At 34.1% G+C, this 21,364-nt stretch overlaps 2 protein-coding genes across 3 annotated transcripts in view; one reads left to right on the top strand and one right to left on the bottom strand.

Moving 5' to 3' along the window:
* Positions 1 to 21,364, top strand: part of LOC148941115 (trypsin-1-like) — a 433,373-nt gene that overhangs the window by 309,096 nt on the left and 102,913 nt on the right. The gene's annotated exons all lie outside the window — the stretch shown is intronic.
* Positions 1 to 21,364, bottom strand: part of LOC148941116 (uncharacterized) — a 171,309-nt gene that overhangs the window by 127,883 nt on the left and 22,062 nt on the right. For both annotated transcript variants that reach the window (XM_089104302.1, XM_089104301.1), the window contains exon 2: positions 8,637 to 8,768. In XM_089104302.1, the coding sequence (XP_088960428.1) occupies positions 8,637 to 8,768 (132 nt within the window). The remainder of the gene's footprint in view (positions 1 to 8,636; positions 8,769 to 21,364) is intronic.

Here is a 21,364-nt window from a genome sequence, read left to right as displayed (position 1 = left end):
AGATATTGACCAAGCACAGCGAAAGACAAATTCGGTCAGCGGAATGCTTGGTCTGATCGGGGTCAAATATTGGCAAAGCCTAGTGATAGGACTCCAATAAAAAAGATAAGGTCTCTCGCTGACTGTATCTAGTTGTTTTTTTTTTGTTTTTTTTCTTTCTGTCTGTTCTTTTTTTTTTACTTTCTCATGGATTATTTGTTTATTTTCCCTTTTCTTGTTTTTTCTTCTCTCTACTAAAAGAGTCACTAGTTTTCGGTTCTTTTTTTCTTCTCTGTTTTTTTTTAATCTTTTTTGTAATATTTTTCTCAAAAATATTTTTTGTTTCTATTTATTTTTGGGTGCACTTTTCGGTATTTTTTATCTCTTTTATTACTTCGGTTGTGTCGTTTTTAGATGTTAGTATTTCTCTTAATTTGTATATTCCTTCCTCAGGTCATTAATTTTAATTTTTTAATTTATTTTTATTTGTTTATTTTTTTTCATTTTTGTTTATCCTTACGTGCTAATGGTTCCTTCCAATAATACCTGCTGTGCTATTAGTTATTTATGTGTTTGTAATCCTTTGACAGATTTTTCTTTTGTAATTAATTTAAGTAATGATTTCTTTTTGGTTCCTCTGGTGAATTGATTGGACTCCAAACGAAACCTGCTTTTGTGAATATTTTAAACCATGAGAGTCGCCTCTGCGAGCTTAAAAATAATCCTTTTGATGTAATTAGTATAATAAATAATTCTGTGGGTCAGGCTATTAAAAATCCGATTAATATAAACCCCATTTGTAATAGTATATAGGTTTCGAATTTGGGGGAGGAAGAGGTTACCAAAGGAAATTATTCTCTGGCAGCACTTCAGCTTAATATTCAGGGTCTCTCCTCGTCAATAGATAATTTGAGACAAATTGTATCGGATGGACAGCCTGATGTTGTCGGTTTGTATGAGACATTTTTGGATTCTGGCAATGAAATGCTATTGGATATCCATGGTTATAAAATGGAACGTATAAACCGCTTCAAGATGGCTAAAGGAGGTCTTGCCATGTATATTTCTTGCAATTTGCATTATTGCTTGCGTGATGACTTATCAAGGAATTTTGAAGGTATTTTCGAGTCACAATTTATAGAAATTAGATCTAATGGTATAGATCTAATCATAGGCAATATTTATCATTCTCCTAGTGGTGCTATTCCGTTGTTTCTTCGGAATCTTGAGGAAATACTTGACATAATACTGAAACATCCGTGTTGGTTAATCATAATGGGTGACTTTAATATAAATTTGATGGATTCAAACTCTTCGGCTTTAGTTGATTTTCTTTCAACCATGCTTGCCGCAGGAACTCTACCATCTACATCCATCCCCACACGAGTAACTAATGTTACAGCTTCTTTGATTGACAAAATCTTTACTACGCTTAGTTTGAAGGAAAACTCAATTTTAGTTAGTAATATCACCGATCATTTTCCAATATATTCTCGATTCAGCTTTAAACAGGGGAAGAGTAACCGAGCTCAGGTGTTTGATTCCTATTCTGTTAGGTTTGGTGAGAAAGAGTTATCTCTTCTTGGGTCCAAATTAAAAAAAAATTCGTGGAGCTTGCTTGATAATGATAAGAATGTTTCTTTTTTATTTGAGTCCTTTTATGGAACCATAAAAGAGGCTATTCGTAGCATTTGTAAAGTACCACCTTCTAATCATAGGTCTATAAGGATTGTTCTTCTAAACCCATGGATGTCGTCCGGACTTGTCAAAAGCTGGAGAAGGAAGAATAGTCACTGGAGAGCTTATAAATGCGCCAAACTTTCAGCAGCTGCTATTCGTCTTGGTCAATTCAAGATCTAACGGAATATATTTAATTCCTTGTATAGGAAAGCCAAGTCTCTGTATTATCCAAATAACTTTGCTGCTTTTGGCAGTGATATTCGTAAAACTTGGAAGGTAATAAATTCTGTACTTAAACCCAGTTCTCAATCTAGCTCTTTACCTATGAGTCTGGTCATTAGTGATGGAGCTGTGGAGGGTGAGCTTAATGTCCAAGAGGCATTCACCTCATTCTTCGCTAATCTTGGTAATAATATTACTTCTACAGTTACTTTGTCTCGGCCTAAGCCGGACTTTAGATCTTACCTCGGGCCATCTTGTGTTAAGTCTATGTTTCTAGAGCCAGTAACAGTAAGTGAAATTACTAAAATTGTTAATGGCTTAAAAACTCGTCCTCATCTGGGCCAGATTCTATCCCTACTAAGGTAGTTAAATCTATTTTTCTTTCAATAGAATTGCCTCTAACAAAACTTGTTAATTTTTCCTCTGAATGTGGTAAACAAAAAATCGCGAAGAAAGGAAACGAGGACAATTAACAGCCAGTGAAAAAAATTGAAAAATTAGGCGAATATTTCGGTCAAGACTTCTGCTTGTCCGCCATTAGTGCATAATAAAACTGATAAAAATATAAAAACCAAACCTTGAAATAAAAACGCAAAACTAAAATTGGACGACCCTTTCTTAGTAACGGTGAAAGGGTAGCTGAATATTTACATACATCCACAAAGTTATATTGTGCAATAGAATAGAGTCTCCGATAACAATCAAACTGGAAAGCGATCAGCCTTTAAAAGTGCTTTACGCAAAATGAAATTCTGAAATGCCATTTAGACTTGTGTTTTTTATTCAGTTACCCTTTCACCGTTACTAGGAAAGGGTCGTCCAATTTTAGTTTGGTGTTTTTATTTTACGGTTTGGTTTTTATATTTTTATCAGTTTTTTTCTCTGTTTCTTTTTCTTTCGTTTTCATAGTATGATTGAAAATTCCGGAAACCTACAAGTTCAAAAATCGTTTTTGGATATATATATATATATATATATATATATATATATATATATATATATATATATATATATATATATATATATATATATATATATATATATATATATATATATATATATATATATATATATATATATATATATATATATATATATATATATATATATATATATATATATATATATATATATATATATATATATATATATATATACCGCATAAGGCCAGCAGATATTCTTAGGGGATTAAAGAATGATTTAAACTTATTTATTGATAATTGGTGCAAGAAGGAGAAAATTACTAAAGATAGATTTAAGAACTTTATCTATTTTATTCTAGATTTTTTACTAAAGAGTCTGCGTAGATCTTATCAAACAATGACTTAGGAAAATTCATTGATCCTTAATGTCACATAGAAACAAAAGATTGTAACTACTCAGATTGAATATGCAACAATAACAGTAGATAAAGAAATCACTAATTTTGCTATGATTTGTCAGAAACTTTATTGTGATATTTTATCAAAAGAGTTACAAACAACAAATACATACGAAAAGGCCCATATGGAGGAGAATAGTTTAATTGAAAATATAGAAGAAAGAATTTTGAAAAAATTCAATATTAAAATAAATGATAATGATAAACAGTTTGCTTTCTTATATTGGAAGATAAAATTTCATAAGAATCCACAAAACCCCGTTTTATTGCTGGGGCAGCAATGTGTTCAACCAGAATTGCCGCTACTGATATATCTTTAATCTTAGGAGAAATTAGAAATAAATTTAAAGCATATTGCTCCGGAATTAAAAAATTTTCTAACTTTAACCCATATTGGAGTGTTAATAACTCGTTACAAGTGATAGATACTTTGGCGAATGTTTCAGCTAAAAGAGTCGATTCATTTGATTCTACAACTCTGTATACAAATCTGTCACTAAATTTAGTATTCGAAAAATTGAAAATGGTGATAAAGAAATCTTTTCTTTTGTCTAATATCGGATTTTTGAAAATTGATACTTTTAATAAAAAAAGATCGATGGACGAATTTCTTTAGAAGTACTATTAATTCAAGATGTTATAGCTTGGATATGGTATGCGATTTATTGGAATTTGTTCTATTTAATACATTTATAAGATTTAATGGGAATTTATATAAACAAACCGTAGGTATTCCTATGGGTGGGAATGCGAGTCTATTCATAGCAGACCTGTTTTTCAGTCAATTAGAATACGAATATATGATAAATAAAAATAGCCCAAGCAATGTAAAATATAACCTTTCAAATAATAAAAGGTATCTGGACGATCTCTTAGTAATAAATTGTGCAGAGTTTATTGGGATTTCAAAAAATATTTATCCACAAGAGTTAATTCTTGAGCCTAGCTCTGGGATGGGACACTCCGACCATTTCTTAGATTTAAATATTAATATTTCAAATAATAATAAATTAGTTTTTAAATTATATAATAAAACGGATGATTTTAATTTTGAAGTAATTAATTTTCCATTCCCTGAAAGTAATATACATTCAAATATTACTTATTCGGCTCATTATTCTCAATTATTTAGGTATGCAAAAATATGCAGTAATTACACAGATTTTAAAAATAGAATTAATAAGCTGACTTAAAAACTGATCTTAAGATGTTTTTCTGCCAGAAAAATTAGTTGGCAATTCAAAAAATTTAGTTTTATGGATCATGGCCTTTTAAGTAAATATACAAAAAATTATAAAGAAATACTGAATGATATTTTAATATAATTTCTCTTGCGCTTTTCTTTTTTGGAAGTTTGAGTTTGTAGTGGTTTTCAAACAAGCTTGAGGATCTTTAAATTGGTAATTGGTTCCAGATACCAATAAAAGATACATCTGGAGATGTCTTCATTTGTTCCAGAATGTTCTCTGTCAGTGACATCTGGGATTTTATTAAGGAAACATTGAAACACTTTTTGTATGTAATTTTTAATAGCTTGACTAGTATGCATGTATTTCACAAGTTTTACCTGACATAGGGTTACCATATAGATCTTATGGTAGAGGCTCCACCGTGCCAGGTAAAGAAAGTAAAGCCTCGAAACCCATTAAGGCAGGTGGTATTTCTTCTGATGAGCCCTAAATGAAAGGTTCTACTTGGAAATATTTTGCTAGATTTAAGGTGCTTTTGCTTGTAAATTTACAACGACTTACATTTATTGATGACGACTTTGCATGGACTTGGACATTTCTATTTGGTTGACGGTTCGGGTATACTGTTTGGTCCTAGGTAGTTGGATAGATGGGTAAGGTAAGGGCCTTGTTCAAGTGCACATTTGTCTCAATTGCTGGATTAGGACGAAAGTTTTTTTTTTTTTTTTTTTTTTTTTGCCAAGTAATTACCTCTTAAACATAATATATATATATATATATATATATATATATATATATATATATATATATATATATATATATATATATATATATATATATATATATATATATATATATATACATATATATATATATATATAATGTTACATTTCTACTTACTTTTAATTTTTCTCAGCAGGCTCCTTTTTACTCAATAAGGATTTTCCAACTGAGGAGATTCACCTGATAACCTTGGGTGGTTGGATTTTGTTTTGATTCCAATATATTCCCAATCATCACAAACCCAAGTGTCACTATAGCTTCATTTTAAGTTGGTAAGATTTGATACACAGAAAGCTGATTTTGTTGACCTTTAGACGCCGGAAGGGAAGTGTTTGTTTATGAAAATAGGTGACTGTTTGTCTGTCTCTGAGACAGACAAGCAAAATTGTAAATTGTAAAACAGACAAGCAAAAATTATACATTGTCATATGTTTACGATAATTTTTTTCCCTGAATTCATGGAAAATAAAAAAAGTTTTGTTTACTATAAATCGTGACTTTTTACTAGTTTTTACTAGATTTCGGGAAATTTACTAGATCCTCTAAATTTACTAGATTTTTTTTTTACTAGATCTAGTAAAATCCTACTGACGGTGGAAACCCTGATGTAAACAACTGATAAATTGCACCTTTGTCAGAGTAGGGAGAACTGAGAAGCGGGTTTAAAGAGTTTCATAAGAACCCTCAGGCTATTGATAACCGATTGGCAAAAATGTGTAAGCGTAGCAACAACATATTTCAGAACAAAACCATATATGATCATGAAATCAACAGAGGATGAATAATATAAATCGATAAGTTCTACAGAGGCCAGGTAACAATTTTTTGTCATTAATTAAACAGTAGATTGTACACTTCCCATTTTAAAATGGTCTTATTTAACGCTTTTTAAAATTTAGTATAAATGATGAAGAACCATTTTCCTTCGGGACCATAAAAGCATGAGAAATACAAAGTATTTCCTTTGTTCTAAACTCGGCACTTTAACAGTAAGACCTTTATGCAATCAAGTATACACTTCTTTTCTTATAACCTGTAGTTCTTCAAAAGTAAAACTTGTGTTCTTTATTTTTAAAACTTTCAATATTGTTTTCTCACATTCAGTCTTATGACCTGTAACTACAATAGTCCAATGCCTGGTTATTGACTGCCAATTTGAGACAAATCTACCAATTCTCCCCGTTTTAAAGTTATGAGCCAAATGTTATAACTGGCTATTAATTGAGGGCATTGTATGTTAAATAATACATACCAGCTATTGCGATCCCCTTTTCTTGAGTTTAGGCTTCTCTTGACGGTCCTGAGTAAGCGCTATATATTACCTTCTACATTTCTCACGATCATAATCTCCATCCATTATGCTGTCCAATAATCTGGTCGGTATTGTATCACAACTAATCATTATGTAGTTGGTGTCAATCCAAGCGAAACAAACGTCAACTGGTGTTGTTTTGGTCAATCGAGATGATTACACAGGTCTATCTCAGTTTAACTTGAAGCGTAGGTAAGGCGCTCCTTTTGGAGTAGAATTATTTGTTTAAGATATATGTATAGAAATCTGAAAGCTAAACTTAAAGACAGCGTTCTGTTATTTCGGATTCTGAAAGGTATATGCCAAGGAGCTTTGATTTCTCCAGTTTTGTTTAATACTTGCATTGTTATTGATCAAGATAAGTTGAACTGTGCATTTATCTTCAAAGGAGTTGATCTCTTGTTAGTTAAGTTTCCGGATGACTTAGTGAACCTTTCCTACACTTTCCAAGAATGCTCTTTGACTTTTGAGCTTCTCCAAGAAGAGTTATGAGCACATTGGTTAGAGTTTTAATACTGATAAGACAGTTGTTTTACCATTTAACTGTAAAGGAAATCGAAGTTCAGTAAGTCTATCTGGCTCTGAAGTTCTTTTGCTAGCAGCCTGTTTTACCTGGGTATTCTTATTGGAGCGAATCTGAAATAAACTAAAAAACCTGGCATTGAAAAGTTATTCTTGTAAGATACGGGCTGTGTGGGCATCCCTGGCCTCAAATGTTTCGAATCTAAGTAGAGTACACCGTTCTCAGTTATATAGCAGCCTAAGAGTTTTTCACCTACTTGCTCTTGCTCATGTTTGGTCTTCTTTTTTTAATTGTAGTAAGAAAAGCAAGTTTGCCGTCTTTATTTTAAATTTACGAAGTATTTGATGGAATTGCGAACATGAGTAACTCTTTCCGCAGAGAAAATACAGTATCGAATGAAAAATCCAGTTGGGGTTATTGAGAAGCGTATTTGTGATTTTCCACTGAATGCCAGAAGTCTTCCCATCTTTGGTCATTTCTCTTTAGCTCATGGTCGTAGCTGTTAAAGTGTGTTTTTTGATTGTTGTTTCTTCTTCTTTTTTTATATATTTACACCGTCTTTTCTGGGCCCTGCCTATCTTTTCGTGACGGGTTGAACATAAAATAATGATGATGGTGTGGTAAAAACAAAGTTCCGTTTTTTTTAGCATATATTTTTTTTTGATGTTTCAACAATCAAACAATCAGATTCAGTTTCATTCAATTTCACTCTCCTTTGGACTTTAAGCTTTCTTTTAAGTTTTAAAATTAGTTTCAATACAAATCCGTTCTATATAAAGAGGTCAGGAAGAAAAACAATAAAACGTTAAACACATAAAACGTTAATAACACCGTTAATAAAAACATTGGAAACATAACAATCTACTAGGTCCATACCGTTACACTGAGCTATGGATTGCTATGAATTTGAAGATACTATTGAAATTTCAGACATTCCCTCATTATAACATGGACACTGCCTTTTTGTCGTTCATGCCAAGTGACGTTCACGTTCAAGTTCTTTATTAATCAATAAAAAAATGTTTTTACAAAACAATAAAATTAATGTATCAGAGTAAGAATAACTCGTGTGTGGATTTATGCATTCAACAATAAATTAATAATACTAACTCCATATACTGGAATAAAAGGATTGCTCTTCATCTCTCCGTTTGGTAACAAAAAAAAAATTCCAATAAATTTAAAATAACCAAATAAAAAATAAATAAAATAGAATGAGGAGCCCCTTCCCAGATTTTAAAATTAAATTACTAGTTACTAATTAAATGATTCTCAAATCTAATTTTATTATTAACCAAGGATTTATTCAAATCTACAAAACTGCGAAATTATCAACAGCTTCAACTATTTTCAAAACTTTCAAATTTTCAACGTTTCAACAGTATGCCCCGCTTTTTTGTCACAGGGACAACATACGGAAATAGTAGGACAACATAGGACAACATTTGTCATAGGGACAACAGTATGCCCCACTTTTGTCATAGAAATTCGCCGGGAACAGCAGAAAAATTCAACTGATGACGACTAAAATTTTATTTACAAATGAAAAGAAGGAGAAAAACTAACCGACATAGAGGGCAGTATTGCTCCAGGAGTATCTTGGCCTATTTGCTTTGGTAGCTCAGGCAACCAAGAGTAGCTTAGTGTTCCAAATTGATCAACCATGTCACTGAAGGATTGGGAAAACACTGCTTGACACTAAAAATTAAAATTAAGAACATTTAACTGAAATTGAGAGATAATTAGTCACACCGCTAATCAGGTCTTCAAAAATTTATTACTAAAAAATCTGCCAAAAAACCAAATTGCTCGAAACTGAAAAGAAAATTTGGAAGGATTAAATGAATATTTTTGTAAATTAAATTTAAATATGGAAAAATTTAGATTGCAAAACCAAAATTTTTTAGTTGTTTTTTTGCTTTTTTCTGCTTTTACATATGGCACAGCTTAACCACAATCATAAGCTAAACAACTAGCTAATGAGATGAAAGGGTTAAGATATATGCATGAGGCATGTTTTGTGCGAATTGTTTGCATAATATATTGCTGCCCTTGGATCCAGGACTATACTTATAATATTAGCTCCCGAATTAGGTTCTATAGGGCTTCCAAAGGTTCTGATTAAAAGTTATATCTTGGTATTTTTGGCCAATGCTATAGAGGGTTAAGGACACTCAGGGGCACATGGTGCATTGAAAGAACATCTTTTGACCCTTCTATCAATTTCAGTCCTTAAAGGGGGCTAGGGTATATAATTTGTGATCAAATGGGTACCTCACCAACTTCCTAAGACCATTTGTTCTTGATTATGTGCCCTGACAAAGAGGAAGAAAAAACACATAGCAGACATACTCTTTTTTATCGAGGTGTTGATGATGATGATGGGGCCTTCAATAGATTACGGAAAGTGTGGCGGTCCCAAAGCTTCTCTATACTGCTAAAGTTACGACTCTTCAATAGCAATGTTATGCCAGTGCTGCTTTACGCTGCCGAAACCTGGCACCTGAACCAGGAACAAGAGCTAAGAATACTTGCTTTCGAAAACACATGTCTCAGAAGAATTCTCAACATCCGTTGGCGGCAGAGAATAACAAACCAATCCATCCGTGACAAGACTGGCCAGCCTCTTGTGACACATATTATAAGAGTCCGCCGATGGAGATACCTTGGCCATGTACTACATATGGACAATTTCCGACTACCAATTACAGCATTCCATTAGCAACGATCGGGTCCATGCCGCAGTGACAGACCCAGAAACACCCTGCGTAAAACGTACCAGACATATCTCCATAACCTGCACACATCAATCCAACCTCAGTGGGAGGACATACTTGCAGCAGCAAACCGGCGGGAAGATTGGCGGCTCCTTCTTGATGCCTTGGGTGCCTCTGGAGGCACAGGTGGATCTAAGGTAAGGGTAAGGTTGATGATGATAAGATCACCCTTGACCAAAAATGTGTTTGTTTTTATCCTTTATTATATATTTTTAAGTTCCATTTCACTGTTTCATAGGAAGCACAATAGCGCTGCCTAAGTAAAGAGTGATGTGGGCACAATAAATATTTTTTTAAAGACCAGGGCACTTCGTATCGAAGGAGCTATTGTAGAAAACTCGAAAAGGGCTCACTCGATTGTAAATTGAAAGGGCTAGTGCCCTTTTTAATAGTCGAAAGTGATTGGAGGGCAGCTAATCCCCTCCCACGCCTACCACTTTCCCAACAACATCTAATCAAAATTTCGAAATAGCCATTTTGTTTTGCGTAGTTCAAAGATCCAGAAATTATGTCTTTCGGAATGACAACACCCCACAGCCCTCAGGACAAGGGTTGTGTTATTACCTGGGGGCATATAAGGTTTTTATAGAAAGAGTGGTCGTATAAACTTCAGAGGGGACTCATTTAATTGGTAAGCAGAAGTTCTAGTGTCATTTATAAGATTCAAAGTATTCGGATGGCAGATACCCCCCCACACCTCGTATTTTCCCGAAATACATCTGATAGAAATTTTGACATGGCCATTTGTTGTCGTATAAACTTCGAAAAATGCACAGTCGATTGGGAATTGAAAGGTCTAGAGACTTTTTAATAGTAAAAAATGATTGGACGGCAGCGAGCCCCCCTCGCCCATCAATTCCCAAAACACATCTAATCAAGATTTTGATTTTGAGCTCCATATCTGCCAAGCGTAAAACTACCACAATCACTAGAAAAAACAATTGAAAATCAAAACAACCAGAAATTGCATTAAACAGCCAAGTCAAACTCAAAACGAGCAGAAATTAACATGAGTCTGATAACTCCCATGAGTTCTCAAGACCAGAACATAATTTGCGCTTTACTAAAAACAAAATACGATTTTAATGTTTTGACTTTTTTTAATTTATCAAAACTTTAAGGAATAAATATCAGGTTATGTCAAATAAACTGACAATCAACGGTAATTTGTTTTGTTTTTTCAGTAAAGCGCATATGTTCTGGTCTTGAGAAGATATGAGGGTTATCAGCCGTACTCATGTTAATTTTTGCTCATTTTGAGTTTGACTCGGCTATTTATTGTAATTTCTGTTCGTTTAGAGTTCCATTTGTTTATTGGTAGTGATTTGTGGTAGTCTTACGCTTGGAAGATTATTTGAATTTATTTCTGCTCGCTTTTGGCTTAATGGAGCTCTTTACTTTTCTTTGAAAATCTTGTTTTGTGTAAAAAGTTTTTTTTTTTTAATTAATTCATATATAGAGCTGAACCTTTTGTCATCGGAAATATCATGTGTGGTGATTCGTTCAGCACTAACAACAATTGATAATTAACATTTGCCTTAAAAATATTCTCAAGTTGGAATAGCCTTAAATTATAAATATTTATTTACATATAAATGTTTGAATATTTTCTCTTAGATTTCAAATTTTATGCTTCTACTTATCATCCATTTCTACGCCCTAAACATAGGGCGTAGAAAAGGGCTTATATTATAAAAACATTACAAAAACATAGTATCATATGTATCACAAAACCTATATATCATATAAACATAGGGTTTGTATTGTGCTAATGATATTGGATGGCTAACTTGAAACCTCAGAATGTTCCAAGACTGAAATAAGCAAGAAATTCAGATTTATTATTTTTTTTTCAACTGTCCATTTTTTCAGGGGACACACTATAAACCAAATAACTGTAGAATTTAATGATGGGATAACTTGATTGTAACTCTCTTTGAATACAAAGGTTAGTGAAAATGATGTTTGAAATGGTTAAATGGAAACTAATACAACCCATCAAGTCTTGGAAAAGAGAAAAATAGGGAGTCAGTTTTTAATAAAATTAAATTAAAAAAATATTTTTTTCAGCTGAAAGTAAGGAGCAACATTAAAACTTAAAAAAACATAAATTATTATTTATTACGTATATGAGGGGGTTGTTCCCTCCTCAATACCTCGCTCTTTACGCTAAAGTTTGTCTTTTTGTTCCAATTATTTAAGAATAACTATTAGAACATTAAGCTTTTTTAAAAGTTCTAAAAAAAAGCTATATCTTGAGGAGCGTAGTATTGAGCAGAAGGCAACCCTTTCATATACGTAAAAATTTTGCTCGTCCGGAGTTTTAATGGTGCTCCATACTTTCAGTTGAAAAAAGACTTGTTTTTCTTATTTAATTTCTGATCATTTTTAAATAATTCTGGGAAATCCAGCTCCCATCCATGGAAAAATCCCTTCTCCCATAAATTAAAGTTTCTCCAAGGAAAGATTCTCCCACGTAATGCACCACCAGAAAAGTCCCCCACCCCCCGCAAAAATATCTTTATACTTCCAAATAATCAATGCTATATGTATAACAATGGGCAAAGTTGCTAACAATGGGCAAAGTTAATAGCTTATAGCCTTGATTTTTCTTGGTTTCTTGATTTTGGTAATAAAATAGAAACTCCTTGTCTTGTGTAGGCTACGTGCGCCTTTAGCACGTAAAGCTATATTGAACTGGAATTTCCAGAATTTCCAGAATTGTAGAAGAGCTTGCATTAGAATGAATCTAGTTTTTTCTCTCTAAATTTTTAAGAAAAATCGTTGTAAAATATTGAACTAAAACCGACAAATGTAGCTGCGATGTAAGTTTAGTATATTTGTGCTCTTTTTGTGTTCATGGCCGTATATTTTGGCTTTAATACACTTATCTATCTATCTATACCAATTGACAAAACCATAAGGCCCTAAAGTGACGGGAAAGTATTTTGCATCAGAATAAAAAATGAACTCACAATCCGATTCTTCGTGATACTAATTCTGGAATTCTTAATTAAAATCATGAATTTTAATAAACAAACAAAAGTTCGCTAGTAAATGTGCGGTGTACTTATGTATCTTTTTATAAATACGTTACAAATCCCGATTTTTTCTAAATTAAAGAATTTTTCATTAGAGTTTCTCAGGACTGAGTTATATTTTTCGTAAACATTTTGAATATATTCCTATGAAATGCATTCCTTCTAGCCTTCTAAAGACCAGAGAATAATTTGTACTGTACTGAAAACAGAATAGATTTTAAATGCTATCTCTTTTATTAACTTCAATACATCCACAATTACTAAGACTTTCAGGGATGATTATCGGTATATATATTAAAATGTCAATCCACACTCATTTGTTTTTAGTTTTGTTTTCAGTAATATTAGATATGATGATGATTTTTTTTTTCGATAATATAAGAAGTAAAAACACGCAGCTTGAAATAAGGATTGTTTTTAGTAGAGTGCAAGTTATGTTCTGGTCTTTAGAAGCCACTGGAGAGTTAGGCCTAATTCTCTTAGTTGCTAGCTCTTAGTCTTAAGACTGAATCGGATATTTATTGTAATTAATTAAACAAAATTTTCCACAAAATAAGTTTTTCAAAGAAAAGTAAAGAACTCCATTAAACAAAAAATGAGCAAAAATAAAATAAAATAATCTACCAAGCGTGAAACTACCACAAATCAGCATCGATAAATAATTTATACCCAAAAAGAACAGAAAATACAATAAATAACCGAGTCAAACTCAAAACGAGAAGAAATTAACATAAGTTGGGCGCAAAACCCCTATGTCTTCCCAAGGACAGAGCAAAATTTGCACTTTACTGAAAAAAATATAAATGTTTTTACTTTTATAACTTTAATAAATGAAATAATTTTAACATTTTGATTACTAAATATCAGTATATGTATATTAAACTGACAATGCACATTCATTTTTATTTTGTCAGTAAAGTGCAAATTTTGTTCTGGCCTTGGGAAGACATAGAGGTTTTGCGCCCAACTTATGTTAATTTCTGCTCGTTTTGAGCTAGACTTTTTGAGTTTAAGAGCAAAGTAGAACCGAAATTTTGAACATAATACCCTCAGTCTTTCTTGGGATACTGCTGAGATGCCTTTTTGGTAATTAGAATTAATACTGTACATTTTTATTTAACCTTATGGCAACTTTTAGTTTTTAAACATAATGGGCAAATGGGAGGGTGGGGGTGGGAGGGTGTGAGTGGGAGGGGGATTTGTTGCCCTCCAATCCCTTTCGACTATAAAAAGGGCATCAGCCCTTTCTATTTTCAATCGAATGAGGCCTTTTCGAAGTTCCTACGACAACTCCTTCGATACGAAGAGCCCTGATCTAAACGACAACAATAACAAAGAATAATAGATTACACCCACATCGATCTTTACTATAAAAATGTCAAGCCTTCCAATCACTTTCGACTATTAAAAAGGGCACTAGGGCTTTCGATTTCCAATCGAATGAACCCATTTTGAAACGACAATGCTTTCTATAGACACCTTATATGCCCCCAGGGCATAAATTACAACCCTTACCCTAAGGTCTGTTAAGGTGGTTGTCATTCTCTAAGACCGAATTTCCAGAACTTTCAATTACGTTAAACAAAATGGCTATCGCAAAATTTTTATTGGATGTGTTTGGAAAAATGGTGGGCGTGAGAGAGGAGGTAGTCATTCTCCAATCACTTTCAAATATTAAAAATGGCCCACGCCCTTTCAATGTCCATAAACCAGCGCCCTTTTGAAGTTTAAACCGAAAAAATTTAAAAAAACATTTTATAGGCTCCCCGCCAAACAATTAACCCCTTTGCTGGCAGGGCTGGGGGAGGGTGTCAATATAAAAGACCTAATTTCCAGAATTTAAAACTACGTTGAGTAAAATTGCTATCTCAAAGTTTTGATTAGATGTGTTTGGGGAAAAGGTGGGTTCGCGAGACGGGTTACTTGTCCTCTAATCACTTTCGACTATTAAAAAGGGTACCAGCCTTTTGAATTTCCAATTGAATGAGCCTTTTTTGAATTTTCTACGACAACGCATTCTATAAGAAACCTTATATACCCCCATGGCATAACTTACAACCCTTGCTCTAAGGGCCGTGGGGGACTGTCCTCCTCAAAAACATAATTTCTATCTGGAAATCAATGACGCTGAACAAAATGGCTATATCAAAATTTTGATTAGATGTGTTTTGGGAATGGTGGTCCTGGTCGGGGTGCTAGTTGCCTTCCAATCACTTTTGACTATTAAAAAGGGTACAAGCCACTCCAGTTTCCAATTGAATGAGCCCTTTTCGAAGTTTCTACGAACACTTCTTCGATACGAAGTGCCCTGCTCTAAAGGAAAAAATTAATGCATAATACATTGTGCCAACATCGTTCTTATATGGCCCCAGGGCATAACTTAAAACCCTTTCCCCTTAGGGTTGTGGGGGATTGTCCTCCTTAAAAACATATTTTCTATATGGAAATCAACTACGCAGAACAAAATGGCTATCTCAAATTTTGATTGGATGTGTGTTGGGGAGGGGGCCCTGTTGCCCTCCAATCACTTTCGACTATTAAAAACGGCACTAGCCACTCCAATTTCCAATCGAATGAGCCTTTTTCGAAGTTTCTATGACAACTCCTTCGATACGAAGTGCCCGGGTATGAAAAAAAAAATACATTGTGCCAACATCGTTCTTTACTTAGGCAAATTTATACAACAACTTTCTATATAAACCTTATACGCCCCCAGGGCAAAAACTTACAACCCTTGCACTGAGGGCTCTGGGGGGGGGGGGGTTATCATCCAAAAAGACATAATTTTCAGAATTTTCAACTACGTTGAACAAAATAGATATCTCAAAGTTTTGATTGGATGTGTTTGGGAAGATGGTGGCCGTGAGAGGGGCGTTCCAATCACTTTCAACTATTAAAAAAAGGCACTAGCCCTTTCAATTTCCAATTGAATGAGCCCTTTTGAAGTATCTACAACAACGCTTTCAATAACTACTTTATATGCCCCCGGGGCATAACTTACAACTCTTACCCTGAGGGCTGTGGGGGGAGGGGTTTTCATCCTTAAAGACCTAATTTCCAAAACTTTCAACTGGGTTGAATAAAATGGCTATCTAAAAATTTCGATTGGATGTGTTGGGGGAAAAGGTGGGCATGAGAGGGGGGTTAGTTGCCCTCAAATCACTTTTAACAATTAAAAGGGTACTAGCCCTTTGAATTTTAAATTGAATGAGCCCTTTTTCAAGTTTCTACGACAAATATTTCAATAAAAACCTTATATGCCCCCAGGGCATAACAAATAACTCTTGCCCTGAAGACTGTGGGGGGGGGGAGTGTCCTGTTCAAAAGTATAATTTCCTGAACTTCGAACGTCGTGGGACAAAATGGCTATCTCAAAATTTTTATTGGGTGTTTCTGGGGAAATGGTGGGCGTGGAAGGGGTGTTAGTTGCCTTCCAATCACTTTCGACTATAAAAAAGGGCCCTAGCCATTTTAATTTCCAATCGAATGAGCCCTTTTTGAAGTTTCTACGACAATACGTTCTATAAAAACCTTATATGCCCAAAGGGCATAACTTACAACCCTTGCCCCGAGGATTGTAGGGGAGTGTCCCCCTCAAAAAAATATTTTCTATCTGGAAATCAACTACAATGAACAAAATAGCTATCTCAAAATTTTGATTAGATGTGTTTAGGGGAATGGTGGGCGGGGGGGGGGGGCTAGTTTCCCTCCAATCACTTTCGACTATTTAAAAGAGCACTACCCCTTTGAATTTCCAATCGAATGAGCCTTTTTTGAAGTTTATACGACAACGCCTTCTATAAGAACCTTATATGCCCCCAGGGCATAACTTACAACCCTTGCCCTGAGGGCTTTGGGGGAGTGTCCTCCTCAAAAACATAATTTCTATCTGGAAATCAACTACGCTGAACAAAATGGTTATCTTATAATTTTGATTGGATGTGTTTCAGGAAATGGTGGGCGTGGAAGGGGTGTTAGTTGGCTTCCAATCACTTCCGACTATCAAAAAGGACACAAGCCACTCCAATTTCCAATTGAATGAGCCCTTTTTGAAGTTTCTACGACATCTTCTTCGATACGAAGTGCCCTGCTCCAAAGGAAAAAAAAATAATAAATAATACATTGTTCCAACATCGTTAGTAGAGATGACCCTATAACTCCGAACATAACCACGTGGTTTATGGTTTTCTCAGTGAGAATGAAAAAACAGAATTTTTCTCACTTGAAAAACCATGAATTTTGTCACATTTATGGTTGTTTTCATGGATGGTTATGTGTGTTGTTCGATTTATTTGATGTTTTTCTCGTATGTCAACATCAAATTATGGTTGTTTTATGGTTTTTGTCAGTGAGAATTTGAAAAACATGAATTTTCTCACATTTATGTCTGTTTTAATGGTTTTTGTCAGTGAGAATTTGAAAAACAGGGACTTTGTCACATTTATGTATGTCAACAGCAATTCATGTCTGTTTAATGGTTTTCTCAGTGAGAATGGAAAAACAGGAACTTTGTCACATTTATGGTTGTTTTCTTGGATGGTTATGTGTGTTGGTCGATTTATTTGATGTTTTTCTCGGATGTCAACATCAAATTATGGATGTTTTATGGTTTTTGTCAGTGAGAATTTGAAAAACAGGAATTTTCTCACATTTATGTCTTTTTTCATGTTTTTTTTCAGTGAGAATTTGAAAAAAATTAACTTTGTCACTGACAAAACCAAAAACCACGTGGTCCTGTCAGCATTTTTAATGCTGAAGGGGCACCATATATGGGCATGGAATCCCCTGGGAAATTGATTGCATAATCGATTGGGAATTTGGAACACCTGTGCTGTCGACCTCAATTCACCTATCGTGAATCAATAATTCCCCTTAGAAACAACAAATTAATTTCCCCTTCTTGACAGATCAATCAATCAATGACATCATCTGTCAGACTTTAAAAATTTCCGCCTAGAAACATTTCTCCAGGAATAGATCCATATCATTAATGTCTTTGCCTCGGGAACAACTCTTTTGGTCGAACTCCAAAGGATATTAATAACCAAAGGCCATGGAAACAATTAGGCAAGAAATATCTTAGCGATGAATTGTTTTAGCACGCGAGAAGGTTTCCTATTAATTTGAAATGCGTTAGCACAGAGATGCCAATAACAAAGGAACACGCTGAATTTACGTTTAGTGATTATTTGGGCGAAACCGTTTTAGACAGGTTATGGAACTATTTCGGCGAAACAGATAGAGACATTTTAAAAGAAGATTTTTGAAGAGATTTTGGAGGAGGTTTTGAGTGTGGTCGTTATAATACACAAGTTTCATTTGAACAGTGTTGTGAGGTCCTCTAACCCAACCCCAAAGGGTTCCGATCCTCCTACCCCAACCCCGAAGGAAGCCCCCGGTCCTCAAAGCCCCCCAAGCTCCCAAAGGGCCACCGGCGCCCCCAAAAGCCCACCCAGACCCCCAAAGGCCATCCCCAGGCCCCAAATGTCCCCCAGGCCCCCAACTGGCCCCCGGACCCCCAAAGGCCCTCCCTATGCCCCAAAGGTCCTCCTCCGGTCCCCAAAGGCCCCACGAGCTCCCACAGGGCCACCGGTGCCCCAAAGGCCATCCACCGGTCCCCTGGCGCCCCACAGGCCCACCCAGACCCCCAAATGCCATCTCCGGACCCCAAAGCCCATCCCAGTAGTGTTTGGGTGTGGTTTACCTTGTCACAGTTACATTTTCATGATTTTTCAAAGTTCATTCTGAATTTCTTTCGTTGAAATGCAAGAGTTGGAATATTTCAGTAGCGTTCGGTTGTGGTTTACCTTGTCACAGTTAGATTTTCTTGATTTTTCAAAGTTCATTCTGAATTTCATTTGTTGAAATGGAAGAGTTGGAATATTTCAGTAGAGTTTGGTTGTGGTTTACCTTGTCACAGTTACATTTTCTTGATTTTTCAAAGTTCATTTTGAATTTCTTTCGTTGAAATGCAAGAGTTGGAATATTTCAGTAGTGTTTGGTCGTGGTTTACCTTGCCACAGTTACATTTTCTTGATTTTTCAAAGTTCATTTTGAATTTCCTTTGTTGAAATGCAAGAGTTGGAATATTTCAGTAGCGTTCTGTTGTGGTTTACCTTGTCACAGTTACATTTTCTTGATTTTTCAACGCTCATTTTGAATTTCCTGTGTTGAAATGCAAGAGTTGGAATATGTCAGTAGTGTTTGGTTGTGGTTTAACTTTTCACAGTTACATTTTCTTGATTTTTAAAAGATCAATTTGAATTTCCTTTGTAGAAATGGAAGAGTTGGAATATTTCAGTAGTGTTTGGTTGTGGTTTACCTTGTCACAGTTACATTTTCTTGATTTTTAAAAGTTCATTTTGAATTTCTTTCGTTGAAATGCAATAGTTGGAATATTTCAGTAGTGTTTGGTTGTGGTTTACCTTGTCACAGTTACATTTTCTTGATTTTTCAAACTTCATTTTGAATTTAATTTGTTGAAATGAAAGAGTTGGACTATTTCAGTTGAGGTAGGTTGTGGTTTACCTTGTCAAAGTTAAATTTTATTGATTTTTCAAAGTTCATTTTGAATTTCCTTTGTTGAAATGCAAGAGTTGGAATATTTCAGTAGCGTTTGGTTGTGGTTTACCTTGTCACAGTTACATTTTCTTGATTTTTCAAAGTTCATTTGAATTTCTTTCATTGAAATTCAAGAGTTGGACTATTTCAGTAGTGTTTGTTTATGGTTTAACTTGTCAAAGTTAAATTTTCATTATTTTTCAAATTTCATTTTTAATTTCTTTAGTTGAAAAGCAAGAGTTGGAATATTTCAGTAGTGTTTGGTAGTGGTTTACCTTGTAACAGTTACATTTTCTTGATTTTTCAAAGTTCATTTTGAATTTCTTTCGTTGAAAGGCAAGAGTTGGACTATTTCTGTAGTGTTTGGTTATGGTTTACCTTGTCACAGTTACATTTTAAAGATTTTTCAAAGCTCATATTGAATTTCTTTCATTGAAATGCAATAGTTGGACTATTTCAGTAGTGTTTGTTTATGGTTTACCTTGTCACAGTTACATTTTCTTGGTTTTTCACAGTTCATTTTGAATTTCTTTCGTTGAAGTGTAAGAGTTGGACTATTTCAATAGTGTTTGGTCATGGTTTACATTGTCAAAGTTACATATTCATGATTGTTCAAAGGTGAGTTTGATTTTCTTTCGTTGAAATGAAAGAGTTGGAATATTTCAGTAGTGTTTGGTTATGGTTTACCTTGTCACAGTTACATTTTCTTGATTTTTCAAAGATCATTTCGAATTTCTTTCATTGAAATGCAAGAGTTGGAATATTTCAGTAGTGTTTGGTTTTGGTTTACCTTGTCACAGTTACATTTTCCTGATTTTTCAAATTTCATTTAGAATTTCTTTCGTTGAAATGCAAGAGTTGGAATATTTCAGTGGTGTTTGGTTAGAAAAATGCAAAATGGTCCTTTATTACCACTGCAATACATATAAAAATGAAGAATTCATACACATTTTCAAGTAGCTAAGAAACATTCTGAATTCTATTCGAGTCGTGCGATCGTATTCAAAGACTTCGTGTTAATGAAGTGTATGTAAGGAGCGCCCCGGCTCAATGGTAACCGAAACTCTTGAAAACAGGTTTTTAGCTCCATGAAGGTAAAGCAAGTTGACATTTCCTTTAAAGAATCAAAGTTCCCTTTTTAAGTGACCAAAAAATGGAGGGCAACTAGGCCCCCCTCTGACACTCATTTTTTTTCCAAAAGTCACCTGATCAAAATTTTGAGATATCCATTTTGTTCAGCAGGGCTTAAATTATGATAACTATGTACATTAGGATAACTTAATTCCCCACAGCTCTCGGTGGACGGTATGCAAGTTATAAACTTTGCCCATTGTTTACATATATGGACCATTCTGTTGCGAAAAACACACAAAAGTTATAAAAAATACAAAATATTCCTTTATTATCTCTGAAAAAACGTCTAAAAATTAAGAATTCATACACATTTTCAACTAGCTAAGGCTAAGTGTTTTAAATATGATCCACTCTGTTGCGAAAACACCCAAATGTTAGAAAAAATCCAAAATATCCCTATATAACCTCTACAATACGACTAAAAATGAAGAATTAATACACATTTTCAACTAGCTAAGGGTAAGTGTTTTAAATATGAGACATTCTATTGCGAAAACACGCAAAAGTTATAAAAAATAAAAATAGTCATTTATTACCTCTGAAATACAGATAAAAATTAAGAATTCATACACATATTCAACTAGCTAAGGTTAAGTGTTTTAAATATGAGCCATTCTGTTGCGAAAACACACAAAGTTAGAAAAAATGCAAAATGTTCCTTTATTACCTCTGCAATACAGCTAAAAATGAAGAATTCATACACATTTTCAACTAGCTAAGAGAAATTCTGAATTCTATTCGAATCATGCGATCGTGTTCAAAGAGTTCGTGTTAACGAATT

This window comes from Artemia sp. Qi Xiang Cuo, chromosome 18, assembly GCF_049724085.1.
Source record: "Artemia sp. Qi Xiang Cuo chromosome 18, ASM4972408v1, whole genome shotgun sequence".
NCBI classification, from domain to species: Eukaryota; Metazoa; Arthropoda; class Branchiopoda; order Anostraca; family Artemiidae; genus Artemia; species Artemia sp. Qi Xiang Cuo.
The sequence above is the reverse complement of the archived record's forward strand: the minus strand, read 5'-3'. Positions and strand labels throughout refer to the sequence as shown.